The sequence below is a fragment of the Garra rufa genome, chromosome 22, assembly GCF_049309525.1.
Source record: "Garra rufa chromosome 22, GarRuf1.0, whole genome shotgun sequence".
NCBI lineage: Eukaryota > Metazoa > Chordata > Actinopteri > Cypriniformes > Cyprinidae > Garra > Garra rufa.
In genome coordinates, this window is record NC_133382.1 from 33,177,570 (window position 1) to 33,198,402 (window position 20,833).

At 33.8% G+C, this 20,833-nt stretch overlaps 2 protein-coding genes across 2 annotated transcripts in view; one reads left to right on the forward strand and one right to left on the reverse strand.

The window, feature by feature from the left end:
• The first annotated feature begins 420 nt into the window (after positions 1–420).
• Positions 421–12,304, forward strand: LOC141297405 (palmitoyltransferase ZDHHC6). The gene is made up of 11 exons (XM_073827844.1): positions 421–602; positions 2,432–2,962; positions 4,324–4,415; positions 4,953–5,112; positions 5,366–5,527; positions 5,667–5,720; positions 8,271–8,438; positions 8,560–8,601; positions 8,686–8,831; positions 11,361–11,407; positions 11,496–12,304. The coding sequence occupies exons 2-11, from the start codon at positions 2,696–2,698 to the stop codon at positions 11,594–11,596; spliced, it is 1,239 nt and encodes a 412-aa protein (XP_073683945.1). The 5' UTR covers positions 421–602; positions 2,432–2,695; the 3' UTR covers positions 11,597–12,304.
• The window catches only part of LOC141297493 (long-chain-fatty-acid--CoA ligase 5-like), a 12,403-nt gene continuing 3,683 nt past the window's right edge, over positions 12,114–20,833 (reverse strand). Inside the window, exons 2-16 of the mRNA XM_073827919.1 lie at positions 19,273–19,451; positions 19,110–19,142; positions 18,970–19,021; positions 18,743–18,816; positions 18,570–18,647; positions 18,260–18,394; positions 16,111–16,245; positions 15,932–16,027; positions 15,136–15,208; positions 14,956–15,044; positions 14,758–14,874; positions 14,406–14,549; positions 14,203–14,304; positions 14,032–14,103; positions 12,114–12,626 (exon numbers count right to left, since the gene is read on the reverse strand). Coding sequence (XP_073684020.1) covers positions 12,492–12,626; positions 14,032–14,103; positions 14,203–14,304; positions 14,406–14,549; positions 14,758–14,874; positions 14,956–15,044; positions 15,136–15,208; positions 15,932–16,027; positions 16,111–16,245; positions 18,260–18,394; positions 18,570–18,647; positions 18,743–18,816; positions 18,970–19,021; positions 19,110–19,142; positions 19,273–19,451 — 1,514 coding nt within the window. The 3' untranslated portion in view covers positions 12,114–12,491. The remainder of the gene's footprint in view (positions 12,627–14,031; positions 14,104–14,202; positions 14,305–14,405; positions 14,550–14,757; positions 14,875–14,955; positions 15,045–15,135; positions 15,209–15,931; positions 16,028–16,110; positions 16,246–18,259; positions 18,395–18,569; positions 18,648–18,742; positions 18,817–18,969; positions 19,022–19,109; positions 19,143–19,272; positions 19,452–20,833) is intronic.

A 20,833-nucleotide genomic window follows, 5' to 3' on the forward strand; every position in this document is an offset into this window, starting at 1 on the left:
ACACTGGATATCTGACACCATGACCCTCACGAAACCATAGCTCTTTTGACAAATGATATGGGACGTTTCTAAATAATATACCAACTAGACACACCAACAGCGGGAATGAATCATTAAATGCGTTGTTTATGTCTTCCTGACATCAATGTTTTGCTAGTAGCTCATTTACAAGCCACTTACCACCGGCTAGTTTGGGTATTCTTCCAATTTTGTTGGTTATTTCCGCAGTGAGGGTGCCAAAGTCCTGCTCGTATGCTTCAAAATCCGAAGACATTTTGTATTTTTGTTTTTAAAAGATTAAAAGAGGGATGAACTGTGCTGCGTTACACACTGTTGCTTGTGTCTGCTTCTTATTGACGTCCGCGTCACTTCCGGCTGGTGTCACGGGAATTTGTTCACGATCTCTTCCTGTCAGTGGTTCCGCTGAAGTGTGATTCGCGCGTGTATTTGTATCGTCTTTCTTGTTGAATTATGCTTTTGTTGTTTTAAAAAAAGATTTCGCTTTTGACAATATCACCGACGTTTAATAGCAAGTTAATTAATTCATATTAAACGTGGCTGTACGTTTTTCCTGGACTCTGATCGCACAAAGAAATGTCGAGGTATGTTAACGATGATTTTCTTCGTTTTTAAAACAATTTAATCAGTATACAAAGCTTTAAATGTTGCTGCCATTATAATTAGAGATGTACAACTCCATATATGTCTTTATTAGCAACCTTGACCTTTTTCGAAACATATGTCATTGATAAGGTATAGCGTTATTATCATATGGATTGGTATTTATAAAGAAAAAAGAGCTAATTTCTACAATTAGACTATATTTCCTTGTATTTAAATGTGATATACTTAGAATTACATTGAATGGACTCTGAAATTAGATTGCATTCAAAAGAGCTGTTGAAATATGGAGAACCAGTCAGTTCATGCAGGCTGACAACAACTTGATAGAGTTTCTGAGTTTCTTCTGGTACTGGACATCTTGTTCTTTTATGCTTGCTTGTATAACCACAACCCAAAGCTAATAAGAATCAGACTAAGTACGTTTAACCTAAATTATGTCATACAGAAGCAAAGAAACTAAGCTTTGGGTGTGCCTCAAGAACACAAGGAGTGCGACCATTGAAGCACAATAATTGACATGTAACATTAACCACAGCATTCTCTTCAAAGTCCTGATTTGTTTATAATCCTGCTTTATGTTATAATGACATTATTAAATCAATTGTAATTAGTATTAAGAGGTAGAAATACCAGTGTAGAAGACAAATGGATAAGTATTATTGCATTTTTGTGCCGTGAAGACAATTGACCTAGCCCTTAGCAAAAATGTATTTTTAAAAATAGAAAATGTCACATTTGAATTTATTCACATTCCATATAAAAACAGCGGAGTGACAGTGACAAGTAGGGAAGTGAGAAAATAATGAATATTCAATTACGAGAAATACCAAAGTAGGTCACATAAAATAAAACAGATAGATAGATAGATAGATAGATAGATAGATAGATAGATAGATAGATATGAATAGGTAAATACACTGTAAAAATGCTTTACTTACTTAGATTTTTTGTCTTATTTTCAGCCTAAATATCTAAAAATTCAAGAAGGATTTTCTAGACGAGTAAGAAGAATTTTCTTGTTTTCAGTCAAAGTCAAAATTAAATGGATTTTTGCTTAGAACAAGAAAAGTAATCTGCCATTGGGGTAAACAGAAAACAAGATTATTTTTCTTACTCCAGTGGTAGATTATTTTGCTTGTGTCAAGCAAAATCACACTTAATTTTGACTTGTTTTCTCTGAAAACAAGACAACAATTTTCCCTCGTCTAGAGAATCCTTCTTGATTTAAGAATTTTTTGATATTTTGGCTGGAAACAAGATAAAAAATCTAAATAAGTAATGCATTTTTTGCAGTGTAAGATTTAGGTAGATCTACTCAGCTGTTTTAAACATAATAATAATAATAATAATAATAATGTTTTTTGAGCAGCAAATCAGAATATTAGAATGATATTTGAAGGAACGCTTCAGCTTTGAAATTAAAGCTTTCAAATTAAAGAAATTAATTACATTTTTAAATATATTCAAATAGAAAACAGTTATTTTAGTTAGTAAATATATTTCAGAATTGTTTTTGTTATTACAGAATACTGTTTTTGCTGTACTTTGGATCAAATAAATGCAGGCTTGGTGACTTCTTTAAAAACATTCAAAATCTTACAGTTCAAAAACTTTTGAATGGTAGTGTGTTTATACTGATCCTGTATTTATTTATTATCTTATACTGAAATAAACTGTGGAACAAAAGTTAACTGTGGTATTTTGGCATAAACAATGGTTATCATGTTCACATTTTGTATGTGGTGAGTCATTTGGATTCTGTCTTCCTCTTCCATGTTCCTCATTTCTCCACCTGTTTTCTCTTCAGATGGATGGCTGGCTTTAGCTCGAGGATAGGGCGATCAGAGGATTAGTACGGAAGGATGCCACACGCTGACAGAGTCTGGAACTCTAGGATATGGCTGGCCCCTGTGACTGGTGACGTAGCTGATCGCTGGTTGTTTCGAAGAAGACAGAAAAGATGCCCTTTGACCTCTTTAAGTCACTGCAGTAAACACAGACAACTTGCCTGACTACTGTACTTCATCTGTTACATTGAGGACCTTAAAGACGCTAAAAATACACCGAAATAATGAATATTCTGTCTGCTATAATCGTGTTTGAGAACCTCCATGAGGTCAAGAGGCTGTTCCACTGGGGTCCGATCATTGCTCTGACGGTCATCGGCGTTTGCTCCTCCATGGCCATGCTGGACTCCATAATCTGGTATTGGCCGCTAGACACCACTGGAGGCAGCATCAACTTCATCATGCTCATTAACTGGACTGTCCTCATTCTTTACAATTACTTTAATGCCATGTTTGTAGGTCCTGGTTACATTCCTCTGGAGTGGAAACCGGTAAGTCTTTTGGGATGTTCTCAGAAGGTAACAGTTTTTGAAAAAAGCTCATCACAGATGCATTTACACTGCCATTTGAAAGTTAAGGAACAGTAAGATTTGTAATGAATTTTTAAAAATGTGTCTTATACTCATCAAGGCTGAATTTATTTGATCAAAAATCCAAAAAAAAAAAAAAACAGTAATATTGTGAAATATTATTTTAATGTAAAATAACTGTTATTTTTTAAAATGTAATTTATTCCTGTGAAGCAAAGCTGAATTTTCAGCATCAGTACTCCAGTCTTTAGTGTCACAAGATCCTTCAGAAATCATTCCAATATGCTGAATTATTATCAACGTTGAAATGAAAACAGTTGTGCTGCTTAATATTTAGTTTGAACCTTTGATACTTTTTTCAGGATTTTTTTAATAAATAAAAAGTAAAAAAAAAAAAACACCATTTACAGTATTTAAAATAGAAATATTTTATAACGATATAAACCACCATTTTTGTTTTTGTTTTTTTGGAAAGAAAAATCACTTTTATTCACCAAGGATGTGTTAAATTGATAATAAAGTGATAGCAAAGACTTATATTGTTAGAAAATATTTCTGTTTTAAATAATTGCTATTCTTTTTTTACTTTTTATTCATCAAAGAATACTGGAAAAAACACAGATTCCAAAAAAATAAGCAGCACAGCTGTTTCCAACATTGATAATAAAAGTAATAAATCAGTATATTAGAATGATTTCTAAAGGATGAAAATTCATCTTTGAATCACAGGAATAAATTATATTTTAAAATCCATTAAAACCGACCCATTATTTTAAACTGTAATAATATTTAACAATAATTTTTCCGTATTTTTGATCAAGTAAATGCAGCCTTGATGAGCATAAGAAAATTATTTTAAAACATTAAAAGTCTTTTGAACAGCAGTGTATTTACAGTAAACTAGTGATGTTGTAATATTATTACAATTTAAATGACTGTTTTCTATAATAATTTTAATATTTGAAAATGTAATTTATTCTTAATTTATTCTAAGATGATTTTTTAGCAGCCATTACTCCAGTCTTCAGTGTCACATGATTCTTAAGAAATAATATCTAATTCTATTATGCTGATTTGGTGAGAACATGTCCTATTAATAACAATTTTTTTACTATTTTGTAACATAAGTCTTTACTACCACTTTTAGTTAATTTAATGCATTCGTGCTGAATGAAAATCTTAATTTTTTCCAACAAAATCTCACTGAACCCAAACCTTTTAACAGAACTGTATGCAAAGATTTTAAAGCATGTGCCTGTTGTATGATATTGTCTGTCAGCATGTCTAATATGACTTGTTTTGTTGTTTGTGTTTTCTAACAGGAGAATCAACAAGATATAATGTACTTACAGTTCTGTAGATTGTGCCAAGGCTATAAAGCCCCAAGGTCACATCACTGTCGCAAATGTAACAGGTAGATTTGTTTAAGAAAACAAACAGTTTTTTTAATAATATGGATGCATTTTTAAGCTGAAGTGTGTCATTAAAAAAAAAACTATATCTTTTCCCGTCCCACTTTAATATGCTGAGAGATAAGTCATTATAATTAGGTTATATAGGTTATATAATTAGGTTCATTTTCCTGAAAAACACATTCTCAACCAGCCAAATACGGCAACATTGGCTCAAGCGACCAATGTTAGATATTTGAGAGCCATATTTGAGAAACCTGTTTGGAAACAATTATTATTGTTGCATTTTCATTTTGATGACACTTGAGGCACATAAATTACAGGCTTCAGCTTTTTGTTCATGTTGTTCCAAACCTGTGGACCCCAACATTCTCGAAAATAGTCATACAGGTTTGAAACTATGTGTGTAAATTATGACTAATTGTTTGAATGAAATGTAATTTTTGGGTGAACTGTTTCTTTAAGGATTCATTTATTATTAAACCACATTGTGCTTTTTAAAAATGTATAATTAATATAAAAATGGTTTCTTTTCTCAGGTGTGTGATGAAGATGGATCATCATTGTCCCTGGATTAACAACTGTTGTGGTCATTTGAATCATGCATACTTCACCAGCTTCCTCCTGCTTGCTCCACTGGGCTGCATACATGCCGCTCTGATATTTATCATGACCATGTATACTCAACTTTATGACCGGGTAAGTGTTTTCTCACGTTGTTTCATCTTATTTTTGATGTGTTCAATTCTAAAAACAAACAAAACTGTAGCACGGACAAATAATGTACATGTAATTTAAAATATTACCTAAAAACATTAATTCAGGAAGGGCTTGAATAAGCTAAGATAAGCTTCTGTTGAAATGTTCATACATTTCATAATGACTAATGCTCAGGCTGGTTTTCTTACTCATGTCTGGCGTGGTAATGTTCTGCACATTTTCTTGGCTTTAGATCTCATTTGGCTGGAGCTCAGTGAAGATTGACATGAGCGCTGCTCGGCACATCCACCATCCCATCATGCCTTTCAGCATTGCAGCATTTGCAGCCACTCTCTTTGCACTGGGACTGGCACTGGGTACTACTATTGCTGTTGGGATGTTGTTTTTTATTCAGGTAGGATATGATGTGTCATTTTGAACTCATTCCTTCCTTTGCTTTTTTTTTCACAAAAATTCAGAATTCATAGCTTGCTTGTGAGGATTTTTCCCATATAAGTGAATTTTGATCAGAAATGTTTTCTTTTTTCTTTTAGATGAAGGTGATTCTTCGAAACAAAACCTCAATAGAAGCATGGATTGAGGAGAAAGTAAGCTTGTTTACAGTGTGCTTATCTGCTAAAGGAGGTGACATAATCCAATATGCTTATAATCCAATACACAGCAACACTCTTTCAGGAGTAGACTTTTAAAGTCTTCCCTGAGCTGTAAGCACTTAGTGTCATCGAAATTTACACGCACAGAGGTGCAGAAAGTCTTTTGACCGGTTCCTCAAGTTCAAGAATCCAGACAGAAATCAATATACACAACTGTTCAAAAGTTTGGAATCAGTCTCTTATTCTCACCAAGACTGCGTTTATTTGATCAAAACTGCAGTAAACAGTAATATTGTGAAATATTATTACAAATTTATTTATTTATTATGTATTTATTTAAAACAAAAATGAAAAAGATTCTATTTTTATATTTAATTAATTTTGTTTTATTATTTTAGTATTTATTTTGGTTACTTGGTTTTCAAAACTTGCTGCTAAATAGTTTGTGAAAATGGTGATGCTCGATTCTTTGATGTATTAAAAAGTTCAAAAGAACAGCATTTATTTAAAATTATTTGAAATCTTTTAACATTTTAAAAGACTTTATTCTCATTTCTGATCAATTTAATGCGTCATTGCTAAATAAAAATATTTCTTTAAAAAAAAAAACGTATTGACCACAAACTTTTGAACAGTAGTGTAATCATTTAATATTTAAATAATTTTGAAATGTACTTAAAGGGTTACTATGAAACTATTTCCGCCACTGACTAAAAAATAAATAAAGGTAATTTTGACTTTTTGTCTTACAATTCTGACTTTTTTTTTTCACAATTTTGAGTTTACATCTCTTAATTCTAACTTTTTTTCTCAGAATTGCGTGATACAATTCTGACGTGAGATATAAACTCGCAGTCGAGAATTGCAAGATGTAAACCCACAATTCTGATGAAGTCAAAACTGTGAGATAGAAAATCGCAGTTCTGAGGAAAAAGTCAGAATTGTAAGAAAAAGGTCAGAATTGCGGGATACAAACTTGCATTAGTGAGAAAAAAATCTGAATTGTGAGATATAAACTCGCATTTGCGAGAAAGTCCGATTTTCAAGATGTAAAGTCGCATTTGTGAGAAAAAGTCAGAATTCTGTGATACGAACTCACATTTATGAGAAAAAATGTCAGAATTGTGAGATGCAAACTCAAAATTGTGAGAAAAAGTCAGAATTGTGAGATATTAACTTGCATTTGTGAGAAGAAAAGTCAGAATTACAAGATATAGACTTGCATTTGTGAGAAAAAGTCAGAATTACAAGATATAAACTTGCATTTGTGAGAAAAAGTCAGTATTGCAAGATGCAAACTCACATTCGTGAGGAATAAAAAGTCAGAATTGCAAGAAAAAAGTCAGATTTGCAAGATATAAACTTGCATTTGCGAGAAAAAAAATCAAAATTCTGAGATCTAAACTTGCATTTGTGAGGAAAAAAGTCAGAATTCTGAAATATAAACTCGGAATGGCAAGAAAAAATCATAATTGTGAGATATAAACTTGGAATTGTGAGATATAAACTTGCATTTGTGAGAAAAAGGTCAGAATTACAAGATATAAACTTGCATTTGTGAGAAAAAGGTCAGAATTACAAGATATAAACTTGCATTTGTGAGAAAAAAGTCAGTATTGCAAGGTACAAACTCACATTTGTGAGGGGAAAAATTGCAAGAAAAAAGTCAGATTTGCAAGACAGAAACTTGAATTTGCCAGAAAAATTCAGAATTGCAAGATATGAACTTGCACTTGTGAGAAAAAGTCAGTATTGCAAGATGCAAACTCACATTCGTGAGGAATAAAAAGTCAGAATTGCAAGAAAAAAGTCAGATTTGCAAGATATAAACTTGCATTTGCGAGAAAAAAAATCAAAATTCTGAGATATAAACTTGCGTTTGTGAGGAAAAAAGTCAGAATTCTGAAATATAAACTCGGAATGGCAAGAAAAAATCATAATTGTGAGATATAAACTTGGAATTGTGAGATATAAACTTGCATTTGTGAGAAAAAGGTCAGAATTACAAGATATAAACAAGATATAAAAGTCAGATTTGCAAGACAGAAACTTGAATTTGCCAGAAAAAATTCAGAATTGCAAGATATGAACTTGCACTTGTGAGAAAAAAAATCATGCGATACAAACTTGCCTTTGCAAAAAAAAGTGAACTGCGAGATATAAACTCGGAATAGCAGGAAAAATTGCAATTTTTGTTTGCTTTCGGTAATTATTATTTAGTGTCGGAAATGAGCTTCCATTTCATTTGTAACTGAAATTGAATGTAACTGAAATATTTTGTCCTTAAATTATCTTTCAATTCTGAGATATTAAAATTTATAAGGTAATAATAGCAAAATGCAGTTTAAAATAGTTTCAAATAGAGCTCAGGATATAGCACAAAAAATTGCATGTTGACTTTCCAAGTGCAAAAACAGTATAAACATTCAAGTCATGTTTATTTGATCTTTGTGGCTAGATGAGACATTATGTGGGTATAGGACTATAAATTCAGTAAGTCATTTGTGTTTTATTACATTAAAGCCAGAATCTCTGTGTTCCCAGGCCAAAGACAGAATCCAGTACTACCAAACAGGTGAAGAATTCATCTTCCCCTATGACCTAGGCAGTCGATGGGAAAACTTCAAGCAGGTGTTCACCTGGTCCGGCTCCCCCATGGGCGATGGAATGGAATGGCCTGTGCATGAGAAGTGTAACCAGTACACTCTAACCGTATGTACTCAACATAATACATATAACTAATCATTCAATAGATATTACATTACTGGCTTATACAGCTCTATAGCTCAGTTTGTAATGATATTCTTGTCTCCTCTTTTTTTTTTTTTTTTAGATTGAGCAGCTTAAACAAAAACATGATAAACGCCAGAGGAGTGTGAGTATAGCCACAATCAATTTTAAACACTAGAGGGCAGCATTTACTAAAGGACTGACACAATGGTGACCATCTGCTTCACAGGTGGAATACAGAGTGGTGGAGGACTACAATGGTGCTTGCTGCCCATTGGGAAAGGGTCTAAATACTTTTTTTAGAACACCTTGTACAGAGGAACCAAGGATTCAACTCACAAAGGGAGAGACCATCTTTGCTACAAGAGGAACAAAGTGAGCCATCTTTATTTGCTGTTTTTTTTTTTTTTCTTAATGACCCAATAATTACTCACCATTATGTGGTTCCAAACCGGTAAGACCTTCATTTACCCTTAAAGCACAAATTAAGAAATTTTTAATGAAATCCGAGTGCTTGCTGACCCTAAAATCACCATTAAATTATGGTTAAACCACTAACGTCATATGAACTACTTTAACAATATCTTTACTACTTTTCTGGGCCTTGAAAATGGTAGTTGTGTTGCAGTCTATGTATGGACATAAAGCTTTCAGATTTTGTGTTCCGAAGATGACAAAGGTCTTATTGGGTTTGAAACGACATGAGGGTGAGTAATTAGTGACAGAATTTTCATTTTTGGGTGAATCATCACTTTAATGGTCCATAGCTTTCACTGGTGACTGTTGAAATATATATGTCAAATTTTAATTATTAAATTAGCCAAGCATGTTTTAACATATTTTAGGCAGTTTTAATGCCATGTTGTATAATGTATAATATATAATATAATGTAATGTTTGGAGTCAGTAAGACTTATTTTTACTTTTATTCAGCAAGGATGCCTAAAATCGATCAAAAGTTATGGAAGCCTGTTTCTGTCACTGAATAAAAAATTTGAAAATGGTAATTGCAACTTTTTCCTCAGAATTGTAAGATATAAACTGACTATACTGACTGTAAACTCATAATTGCATGTTGCGAGATATAAAGTCACAATTCGGACTTTTTGTTCTCAGACTTGCATGATATAAACTCACAATTGCAAGAAATAAAGTCAGAATTGTGCGATTAAAACAAGTCTTTTTTTCTTGCAATTAAAGGTTTGTATCTTGCAATTGTGACTTTTTTTCCTCAAAATTGTAAGATATAAACTTGCAATTGTGAGTTATAAAGTCCAATTCTGAGGGGGGGAAAACTTCACAATTCTGACTTAATAACTCGCAATTGCGGGCTATAAAGTCAGAATTTTAAGTTATGAACTCGCAATTCTGAAGAAAAAAGTCACTGTTACGAGAAATAAACTTGCAATTCTGAGAAAAAAGTAAATTGCGAGTTTATAACTCACAATTCTGACTTAATAACTCGCAATTGCATGTTTATATCAGCAGTCCTGACTTAATTTCTCAGAATTGCAAGTTTCTATCTCACAATTCTGACTTTATAACTCGCAATTGTGAGTTTGTTTCATACTTCTGAGAAAAAAGTCAATTGTGAGTTTATATCTTGCAATTCTGACTTTACAACTTGCAATTTTAAGTTTATATCAGCAGTTCTGACTTAATTTCTCAGAATTGCAAGTTTATATCTTACAATTCTGACTTTATAACTCACAATTGTAAGTTTATATTTCATACTTCTGAGGAAAAAGTCAGAGTTGCAAGTTTGTATCACAATTCTGAGAACAAAAGTCAATTGTGAGTTTATATCTTTTAATTCTGACTTTATAACTTGCAATTGCAAGTTTATATATTTTATACTTCTGAGAAAAAAAGTCAGAGTTGCGAGTTTGTATCATGCAATTCTGAGTAAAAAAAGTCAGAATTGTTAAATAAGAAAAGTTGCACGACCTTCTATAGAAAGTAACGGTAAAAACATGTTGTTTTATAATGTTACAAAAAAATTTATTTCAAATGAATGCTGTTATTTTGAACTTTCTATTCATCAGTGAATCCTAAAAAATGTATTGCTATTTCCACAAAAAAAACTTTTTTTTTAAATAATAATGAGAAATGTTTCTAAAGCAGAAAATCAGCATATTAGAATGATTTCTAAAGAATCAGATCATGTGACACTGAAGACTGAAGTGATGACTGCTGAAAATTCAGCTTTGCCATCATAGTAATAAAAAAAATTACTACTATAAATCAAAATAGAAAAAAATATTACTGTGGTTACTCTATTTTGATCAAATAAATGCAGCCTTGATGAAAATAAAGCATAAAATTTAGGCAGTCAGAATTTTAAGTTATGAACTCGCATTTCTGAGAAAAAAAGTCAATTGCGAGTTTATATCACGCAGTTCTGACTTCATTTCTCAGAATTGCGAGTTTATATTTCATACTTCTGAGAAAAAAAAGTCAGAGTTGCAAGTTTGTATCACGCAATTCTAGTCAGATTTGTAAAAAAAACTTTTTTTTTATTCAGTGGCAGAAACTTCTACAGAAAGTAACGTTACAGACATTTATACAAAAAAATCAATTTCAAATAAATGCTGTTATTTTGAACTTCCTATATATCAATGAATCGTAAAAAATGTATTGCTATTTCCACAAAAAAACTTTTTTTTTTTTTTTTAATAATGAGAAATGTTTCTAAGTAAAAAAATCAGCATATTAGAATGATTTCTAAAGAATCAGATCATGTGACACTGAAAAATTTAGCTTTGCCATCAAAATCGAAAAATAGAATTCAGAATATTAGTGTTCTGATCAAATAAATGCAGCCTTGGTGAGCATAAAGCATACAATCTTACTGACCCCAAACATTTGAACAAATTAAAAAAATCTGTTCTTTTTAATTAACAGGTGGTGGATGTATGGAGACAAAGTTTTGAATGAGGAACACGCTAAAGGTAAAGTTTTCGACATGTTATATGATCAGATTCAGTAATTGAAAGTGTTTCATAAGTTTGGTGATTAAAATGATATCTCTCCCTATAGCTGGAGTTCGAATTAGAGGATGGTTTCCACGCCGCTGTGTTGAGAAGTGTCATTATGACTCTGCGAATAATTCGACAAGTGAAGAAAAGAAAGAGCAATGATACAGAATTCTATATTTCACAGCTCGCTTTAAACGGAGGACCTAATATTAGGGCCTGAACCCTGCTGAGATGCAAATTTCCTTCTGATTCTTTTGTAAAGCTATTCAATGGCACCAGCGCTAAGTGTTGAAGCAAACCGATACCGACAGACGCCCCAAAGTTATTAACTTGCGTAACTTAATAACATTTCATTTCCAAAGAACAGCTGCCAGAGAAACTGGCAAATGAGAAAGAAATAGGGGTTTTATAAAAACGGGATTGGGGCATATGGCAGTGTATTCTTTAAAGGGGGTTATTAGGATGTCTACTTGAAACGTATTACTTCTTCTTGCCTTTCTCTTACTTGCTTGCTCTCTCTCGTTCGTTGATGCCCACACTGATTATGCAAAGTCATGCAAATTGTCTGAATTGTTTATATAATTGAAATAATTTGATTTTATTTTTGATGGCTTACTTTTTTTGTAAAACTGATGTCAACCTCGCTGAAGTTTTCAGAGACAAATAAACAGCCGTGATCTGTATAGTAATTTCGTAATTTTATTTTCTCCGTATTTTTAATGGAAAGCAACCACAGAATTAGTTTCTACTCAACAAAGCACCTATATGTAAATATAGTTGTTTATTTAATTGATGTACTTGCATTGACATATTAATGTTTTCACATTTTGTTCCTTGAAAAAAAAATAAATGAACATTCTTTGGAATTCATTCAATCTTTTAAGGCTGTTCGTACATTTGTTTTATAGTATATCCAGACTCTTTTTTTTTTGTCTCTTGGGCACATATTAGTTAAGGTTGATGCAGTGCTTACAAAATGTTTCATCTTTGAGCAAATATAGAAAAACATCACAACACAAACAGCACTCATAAATACATGGTCACACCACAGGATGCACTACATGTTAGCATAAAGCCTCTCAATCTGAACTTTAAAGAATTTAGTAAGCTCTGCCCGTTTGGCTTTCAGTGTTGGAGTGAGGAGACCGTTTTCTATTGTGAACATGTCGGGATGCAGGTACAAGTCTTTGACCTTGAAGAGATAAGATAACTATATTAGACGTTCAATTAAATGAAGAGTGCATCAAAATTCACAGACTGTAAACTAGTTTAGACTTTTTTACACTTGTAAACTTGATCTGTGCATATATAGTTGAGGTCAAAAGTTTACATACACCTTGCAGAATTTGCAAAATGTTAATTATTTGACCAAAATAAGAGCGATCATACAAAATACATGTTATTTTTTATTTAGTACTGACCTGAATAAGATATTTCACATAAAAGACGTTTACATATAGTCCACGTTAGAAAATAATAGCTGAATTTTTAAAAATGACCCTGTTCAAAAGTTTACATACACTTGATTCTTAATACTGTGTTGTTACCTGAATACGTTTTGGTTTTGTTTTGTTTAGTGACTTCTTTGTTTGTCCTGAACAGTTAAAAAGTCCTTGAGGTCCTACAAATTCTGTGTTTTTTTTAGCATTTTTATGTTTAGAGCTCACTCGTGCTCTAGAAGGAAACACGATGCATTAAGAGCTGAGGGGTGAAAACTTTTTGAATTTGAAGATCAGGTTAAATTTAACTTATTTTGTCTTCTGGGAAACATGTTAAGTATCTTCTGTAACTTCTGAAGGGCAGTACTAAATGACTAAATATGATATTCAGGCTAAATAAGAAAAATGTACACATCTTAATTCTGTTCAAAAGTTTACACCCCCTTGCTCTTAATGCATATTTTTTTCGTCTGAAGCATCAGTAAGCATTTGAACCTTTTGTAATAGTTGCATATGAGTCCCTCAGTTGTCCTCAGTGTGAAAAGATGGATGTCAAAATCATACAGTCGTTGTTGGAAAGGGTTTAAATACACCAAAATGTTGAAAAAATAAAAAAAATTGTGGGACCAGAAGGATTTTTCTGAAGAACAGCAAGAAGCTTAACTGTTCAGGACAAACAAGGGACTCATGAACTCCTATTACTGAACAGAAATAAAATAAAATAAAAATACACAGCTGTGGATCATTCAGGTAACAGCACAGTGTTAAGAATAACGTGTATGTAAACTTTTGAACAGGGTCATTTTTATAAATTCAACTATTATTTTCTCTTGTGGACTATATGTAAACATCTTTTATGTGAAATATCTTATTCAGGTCAGTACTAAATTAAAAAAGATGCATTTAGTATGATCCCTCTTATTCTGGTAAAACAATTAACATTTAGCAGATTCTTCAAGGTGTGTGTAAACTTTTGACCTCAACTCAAGATGGTAATTGACCAAATAGAGTTGTTATGGATTACTGTGCTGTGTTTATCAGCTGTTTGGACTCTCATTCTGATGGCACCCATTCACTGGATCTACTTTCAGCAAATTATGTAATTTTCATTCTATTTCTTTAACAGTAATATATAATAATGGCTCTGAATGTGCTTACTTGTTCAAAGGACTTCAGCCCTGCTTCACGCCCGAGCTTGTTGAGGTCAGAGATGATTGCTTTCTTGATTTCCTACAAAATAAGGAAGAGTATTGAGCAAGTAATCTAGCAGAAATCCTTCATACTAAAAAGTTTAGCATGTACGAAAGTATGTAAATACACACAGCTTACCTGATTTTTACAAAGCTCCTCTAATGAACCTTTCACTCCCAGTTTTTCTGCAAAACCTGGCAGTACTTCAGGGTCTGGCACCACTATGGCCACCAAAGAGGACTGGACACATTCAAGTAAAGATATTAGGCTACATAATAATAAACTTAAAAATGTAAAACCAGATTTTTTTATCATCAATAGCAAGGAATTCATAATTTCACCTGTAAACTGTCACCATGCACAAACACTTGGGCGACTGGAGCACTCCGAATGTAAACGTTTTCAATCTTTTCTGGTGCAATGTATTCGCCTTGAGCCAGTTTGAAGATGTTTTTCTTCCTGTCGATGATCTTCAGCACTCCACTCTGGTAAATTGAACATAAATCCATAAACCTTTTACACTATTTCTTACAAAAACACTACCATGTTAATCTGCTGATATCACAATACAATAGTGCTATACATTTTTTCCTTCTAAGGTGCATTATTAAAAAAAAAGAGAATGCTAAAAATTAAATTCAGCTGTAAATGTAAAAATATCGTCATATTTCATTCTAAACAAAGGGATCTCACAGGCAGCCATTTGCCGATATCTCCAGTGTGCAGCCATCCATCTTTATCCAAAGCCTCTGCTGTCTTTTCTGGGTCATTGAGATATCCACGAAACACATTTTTCCCTTTGACACAAACCTAAAATAAAACACCAACGCTATAAGACGTTTCAATGACAATTTGGTACGTGGTTTATAAAATGATGTTTCATTACTGTACCTCTCCTTCACCATTGGAGGCAAAGTAGTTCATTTCCTCCACATCAACAAGTTTGACAATATTGCATGGAATAGGAATTCCAACATGACCTGAAATCAACAGCATATATAAAATAGATCAGTGCTAAGTGTTTTTTTCACATGGTAAAAAAAACAAGATTTTTTTGTTATAGGAACCCACCAGTATGCCAGTCTCCAGGTATAGTGAAAGAGCAGGCCGCAGTGCACTCTGTCTGGCCGTATGCCTCGAAAATCTGGAAGCAGGCCAGCGATAAAGAGGTTAGCACTAGGTCAATGTGACACCAGATCAATACACATACAGTACACACACATCCTGCTTTGACAGTGGCCATGTTTATTAAAGGGATAGTTCTCCCAAAAATGAGAATTACCCTGTGATTTACTCACCTTCAAGCCATAGGTGTATATGACTTTGTTCTTTCAGATGAATACAATCGGAGTTATATTTAAAAAAGCCCTGTCTCTTCCAAGCTTTATAATGGCAGTGAATGGGTGTTGCGATTTTGTCCATTAAAGTGCATCCATCCATCATAAAAAGTGCTCCACACAGCTCCAGGGGGTTAACAAAGGCCTTCTAAAGCGAAACGATGCGTTTGTGTAAGAAAAATATCCATATTTAAAATTTTACACTAATGCATTGAATTGCTTTAGAAGAATTGCTTTAACCCCCTGGGAGCCATGTGGAGCACTTTTTATGATGGATGAATGCATTTTATTGGACTTCAAAATCTCAACAGCCATTCACATTTTTTAATATAACTGGGATTGTATTCGTTTGAAAGAAGAAAGTCATATACACCTAGGATGGCTTGAGGGTGAGTAAATCATGGGGTATTTTTCATTTTTCTGCGAACTATCTCACAATTAAGCACCACTCCATCATATTGTCTTTCATAAGCCAATACAGAAGCCATATAGTTATCCATTTCTGTTGTCTTATACTCTTCCTTTCATACCTGGCACCCGAGGCTTGCCCGGAGAAAAGTGAGCACAGTTTCAGAAATGGGAGCAGCCCCCGTCACCATCACCCTCACGCGGCCCCCCAGAGATTCCTGCAGAAGACAAATTTAAAACTTTTTCAGAAACATTCCTTACTCAAATACAAAAACCTTGCCATCTGGTCTGCTGGGGATACCTGAACTTTGTGAAAGATGAGTTTGTCCCATATGCTGTCATTCCTGATAATGCCCTGCTTGACCTCTGCACATTTCTTCTCAATGGCAAAGTTCAGAAGCCATTTCTTAAATGGAGTCTGGGCCCCACTCTGAACCTGTAAATCAGCAGAAAGTGCTGACAACTGAACAATTAAAGGCTTATAAATCATTTTACTGGTGCTCTGTGTGTAAATATACAAATAAATACATACACTTGTACTCATAAGTTTACATACCCCTTGAAGAATATGCAAAATGTTAATATTTTAACAAAATAGGAGGGATCATGAAAATTGCATGTTAGTTTTTATTTAGTACTGTCCTGAAAAGGCTATAGATGTATACTCCACAAGACAAAATAATAACCGAATTTACAAAAAATAGCTCCATTCAAAAGTTTACATACCCTTGAATCTTAATGCTGTGTGTTATTTTCCTGGATAATTCACAACTGTTATGTTTTTTGTGATAATTGTTCATGAGTCCCTTGTTTTTCCTGAGCAGTTTAACTGCCTGTTGTTCTTCAGAAAATTCCTCCAGATCTTGCACTTTCTTTGGTTTTCCACCATCTTCTGTATATTTGAACCCTTTCCAAAAGTGAATGTATGATTTTGAGATCCATTTTTTTCCACACTGAGGACAATTGAGGGACTCATACATAACTATTACAAAAGGTGAAAACATTTATTGATGCTTAAAGGAACACTCCACTTTTTTTGGAAATAGGCTCATTCTCCAACTCCCCCCGAGTTAATAAGTTGAGTTTTACCGTTTTGAAATCCATTCAGCCGTTCTCCTGTTCTGTCGATATCACTTTCAGCATAGCTTAGCATAGATCATTGAATTCTATTAGACCAATAGCATCACATTCAAAAATGACCAACGAGTTTCTATATTTGTCCTATTTAAAACTTGACTCTTCTGTAGTTATATCGTGTACTAAGACTAAGACTAAGGTGGAAATGCAAAGCTTCAATTTTCTAGGCTGATAAGATTAGGAACTACACTTCCATTCCGGCGTAATAGTCAAGGAAGTTTGCTGCCGTAATAAGGCTGAAGCAGGAGCAGTAATACCACGCAGCACATGTGCAAATGCTAAACTAGCTGGGAACTCATTTCTGATAATACTCCGCCTGCTTCGGCCATATTACGATTACGGCAGCAAACTTCCTTGACTATAATGCCGAAATGGAAGTGTAGTTCCTAATCTTATCAGCCTAGAAACTCGCAGCTTTGCATTTCCACCGGTCTTAGTACACGATATAACTACAGAAGAGTCAAGCTTTAAATACAACAAATATGGAAACTCGTTGGTCATTTTTGAATGCGATGTTATTGGTCTAATAGGATTCAATGATATATGCTAAGCTATGCTAAAAGTGATATCGCCAGAACAGGAGAACGGCTAAATGGATTTCAAAACGGTAAAACTCAATTTATTAACTCGGGGGGAGTTGGAGAATGAGCCTATTTCCAAAAAAAGTGGAGTGTTCCTTTAAGAAGGCAACACAATGCATTAAGAGCCAGGGGGTGTAAACTTTTTGAAATTGATGATAAAAGTAAATTATTCTTATATTGTCTTCTGGGAAACATGTTAGTGCAGTACTAAATGAAAAAATATGATCTTTAAACAAAATGAAAGAAAAATTTAGACATCATCATCCTGTTCAAAAGTTTACACCCCCGCTCTTAATGCATTGTGTTGCCTTCTTAAACGTCAGTAAATGTTTTCACCTTTTGTAATAGTTATGTATGAGTTCCTCAGTTGTTCTCAGTGTGAAAAGATGGATCTCAAAATCATACAGTCACTTTTGGAAAGGGTTCAAATATGCAAAAGATGCTGGAAAACCAAAGAATATGCAGGAAATAGATTTTTCTGAAGAACAACAGACAGTTGTACTGTTCAGGACAAACAAGCGACTTACAAGTGACTTTTGAGATGAACAACCATCACAAAATATGAAAACAGTCGTGGATCATCCAGGAAATGACACAGTATTAAGATTCAAAAGTATGTAAACTTTTGAACAGGGTCTTTTTTTATAAATTTAGTTATTATTTTGTCTTATATAACCTATAACAGGCCATGAAAAGTAAGCCCCAACGGTGACTGTGTGTGTAGTTTCATACCTTGTCATAAACACGATTCAGAAGACGTGGAACCACTGGGAATACAGTAGGCTGCAGGGCTTTCATGTCGTCTGGTAGATGTCTGATATCACCTTGGAAAAACCCGACTCTTCCCCCTACACTGTATATCACTGTCTGATACACATGAATAAAAACAAGCAAACATAACTTCAGTGTTCTTCTTCTGTAAAAGAAATTCGTCTATGTAATTTATAAAAGATTCTACAACATGACACTGAAAATTTGAAAGACCTTCAGCAATGTTTCATCAAAGATGATGGTGAGCATCAGACATAAAAAAGCGGCTTACCTGTACAACTCTTTCAAACATGTGCGCCAGCGGCAAAAACGAGATGGACACGTCGGATGGAACAGGCACAAAGACGCTCTGAAGAAACAAGAGTTTGGCATTCAACATTAAAAATCTACACTCCCAAAGAGACTTTGTAAAGATCATGTAGCCATCATACTGACATACAGTACCTCAAAGGTCTTAACCACACCGGCTGCATCTGAAACCACGTTTTCATGGGTCAGCATGGCTCCCTTTGGATCCCCTGAAGCAGAGAATACAGAATGAAAGCTCACACACATAGAACACACCACAATATTCACTAGAGGTGGAGCAGCATCGGCTTCACAGATATAAATGCGGCCTGCAGTGTTTCTGCGGTCTTGAAGCAGAATAGAATAGATTACATCACACTTACCTGTGGTTCCACTGGTGAAGCAAATAATACTTAGGTCTTCTGGTTTTGGTGGCTAGAAAAAAATCTAATTAGTTTGAGTTTGCGTACATCAAATATATTGATCAATATATAATGAAATTCATAATTAACTCATTACTCACAATAGGCTTGTGATGGTTGTCCTTTCCCAATGCCTGAAAAATTCACAAATGTTTTTAAATATATATATATTCTGTTCTCTGACTTTGAAAGATATCAGAGCCTTTAATATTTTGTATTATTGTTTTATTATTTATTACTGATCAGATGGTGCTGTCAGAGTACCTCTACATCTTTCAGGGACAGGACATCCACACCAGTCTTAGAGCCTCTATCAATCAATGAGGAATCATAGGGGTCCATGAGAATGATGGTTTTTAGGACAGGAGTGAGGTTTTTCTCACAGTTATCAAGCAGTATTTCTGCTTTATCCTGCTTATCGCATATCACCGTGGATATCTTTGCTGCGGAGATAAATATACTACTTAAGGTGACATATCATGAAAATCTGACTTTTTCAGTGTTTAAGTGCTATAATCGAGTCCCCGGTGCATTTACCATCCCAATAAAAAAAAACAACCCAGTACATTTTTGGTAAGCCTTCAGATTTTTCTCCCCCTGTGATGTAGAAAGGGGATCTTATTATAAAATTACAGCCTCTTAATCTGCACATTTCCACCCACGGCACTGCCATTTTGTTTTCACAAGCGTCTGCAGTGTACCAGTTCTAACGCCATGACAAAAGTTCGAGCACAGCATGCTAAGTTTTCTATTGTTGGCTGCACAGTTGAGCACAGAACACTATTTAGAGTCTCAGCCTCAGAGGAGACAAGAGAGCAGTGGATTTATTGATTTGTTTACTGTATATTATGCTGCTGCCACACAAATCTAATATAAACATGGGATTCGTTCCCAGCTATTTTCCTTCACAGACATAACTGACAGTTTTTGTAACACATGCGTGTTTTTAACATAAACTTGTGTGTATTTGACAGTTTAAGCGCAATAAGACATGAACGAGAACTTAGTTTAGTACTCACATGCCGTATGACAGCGTATGTGCGTATATCAGAAATTTAAACAAATATGGTTTAAAACACACAAGTTCAACACGATTGACATGATAATCAAAACCAAATAGATGTTATTTGGCAGAGTATCTGAGGTAGGAACTGTAAAGGCACAGCCCTATTCTGGAAAAGGGGGCGGGAAGCAGCAGCTCATTTGCATTTAAAGGTATAGGAATGAAAACAGCATGTTTCTGCTTCCACTTATAATAGGCATTTTCAAAATGAAATAATAAATGACCTGTGGGGTATTTTGAGCTGAAACTTCACAGACACATTCTGGGGGCATCTGAGACTTATATTATATATTGTAAAAAGGGGCATAATATGTCTCCTTTAAAAAGGTCCAATCAGATGTAGCACAAAATTACTGTGGTATTAAACACCAAACAAAAACCTTAAATTAAATATGTTAAATTAAGATGTTATAAACTATATACAGTACTGTGCAAAAGTCTTAGGCCACTAGAATTTTCACTAACAAAAAATGGTTTTAAGTCAGTTATTTCTATCTTTTGCTGTAGTGTGTCAGTAGATAATATCAGTTTGCATTTCCAAACTTTCATTTTGCCATTAATTGTATAAATCCAGAGAGATTTTTGTTTGCACAAGGAGTCTGACAACATCCAATGCTCCACACAGAGTTCTGATCTTATCATCACCCAGTTTGTCTGGAATCACATGAAGAAACAGAACAAACTGAGACAGACTAAATCCAGAAGAACTGTGGCAACATCTGCAAGATGCATCAAGAGACCTATCTGCACAGCTACAGTGCT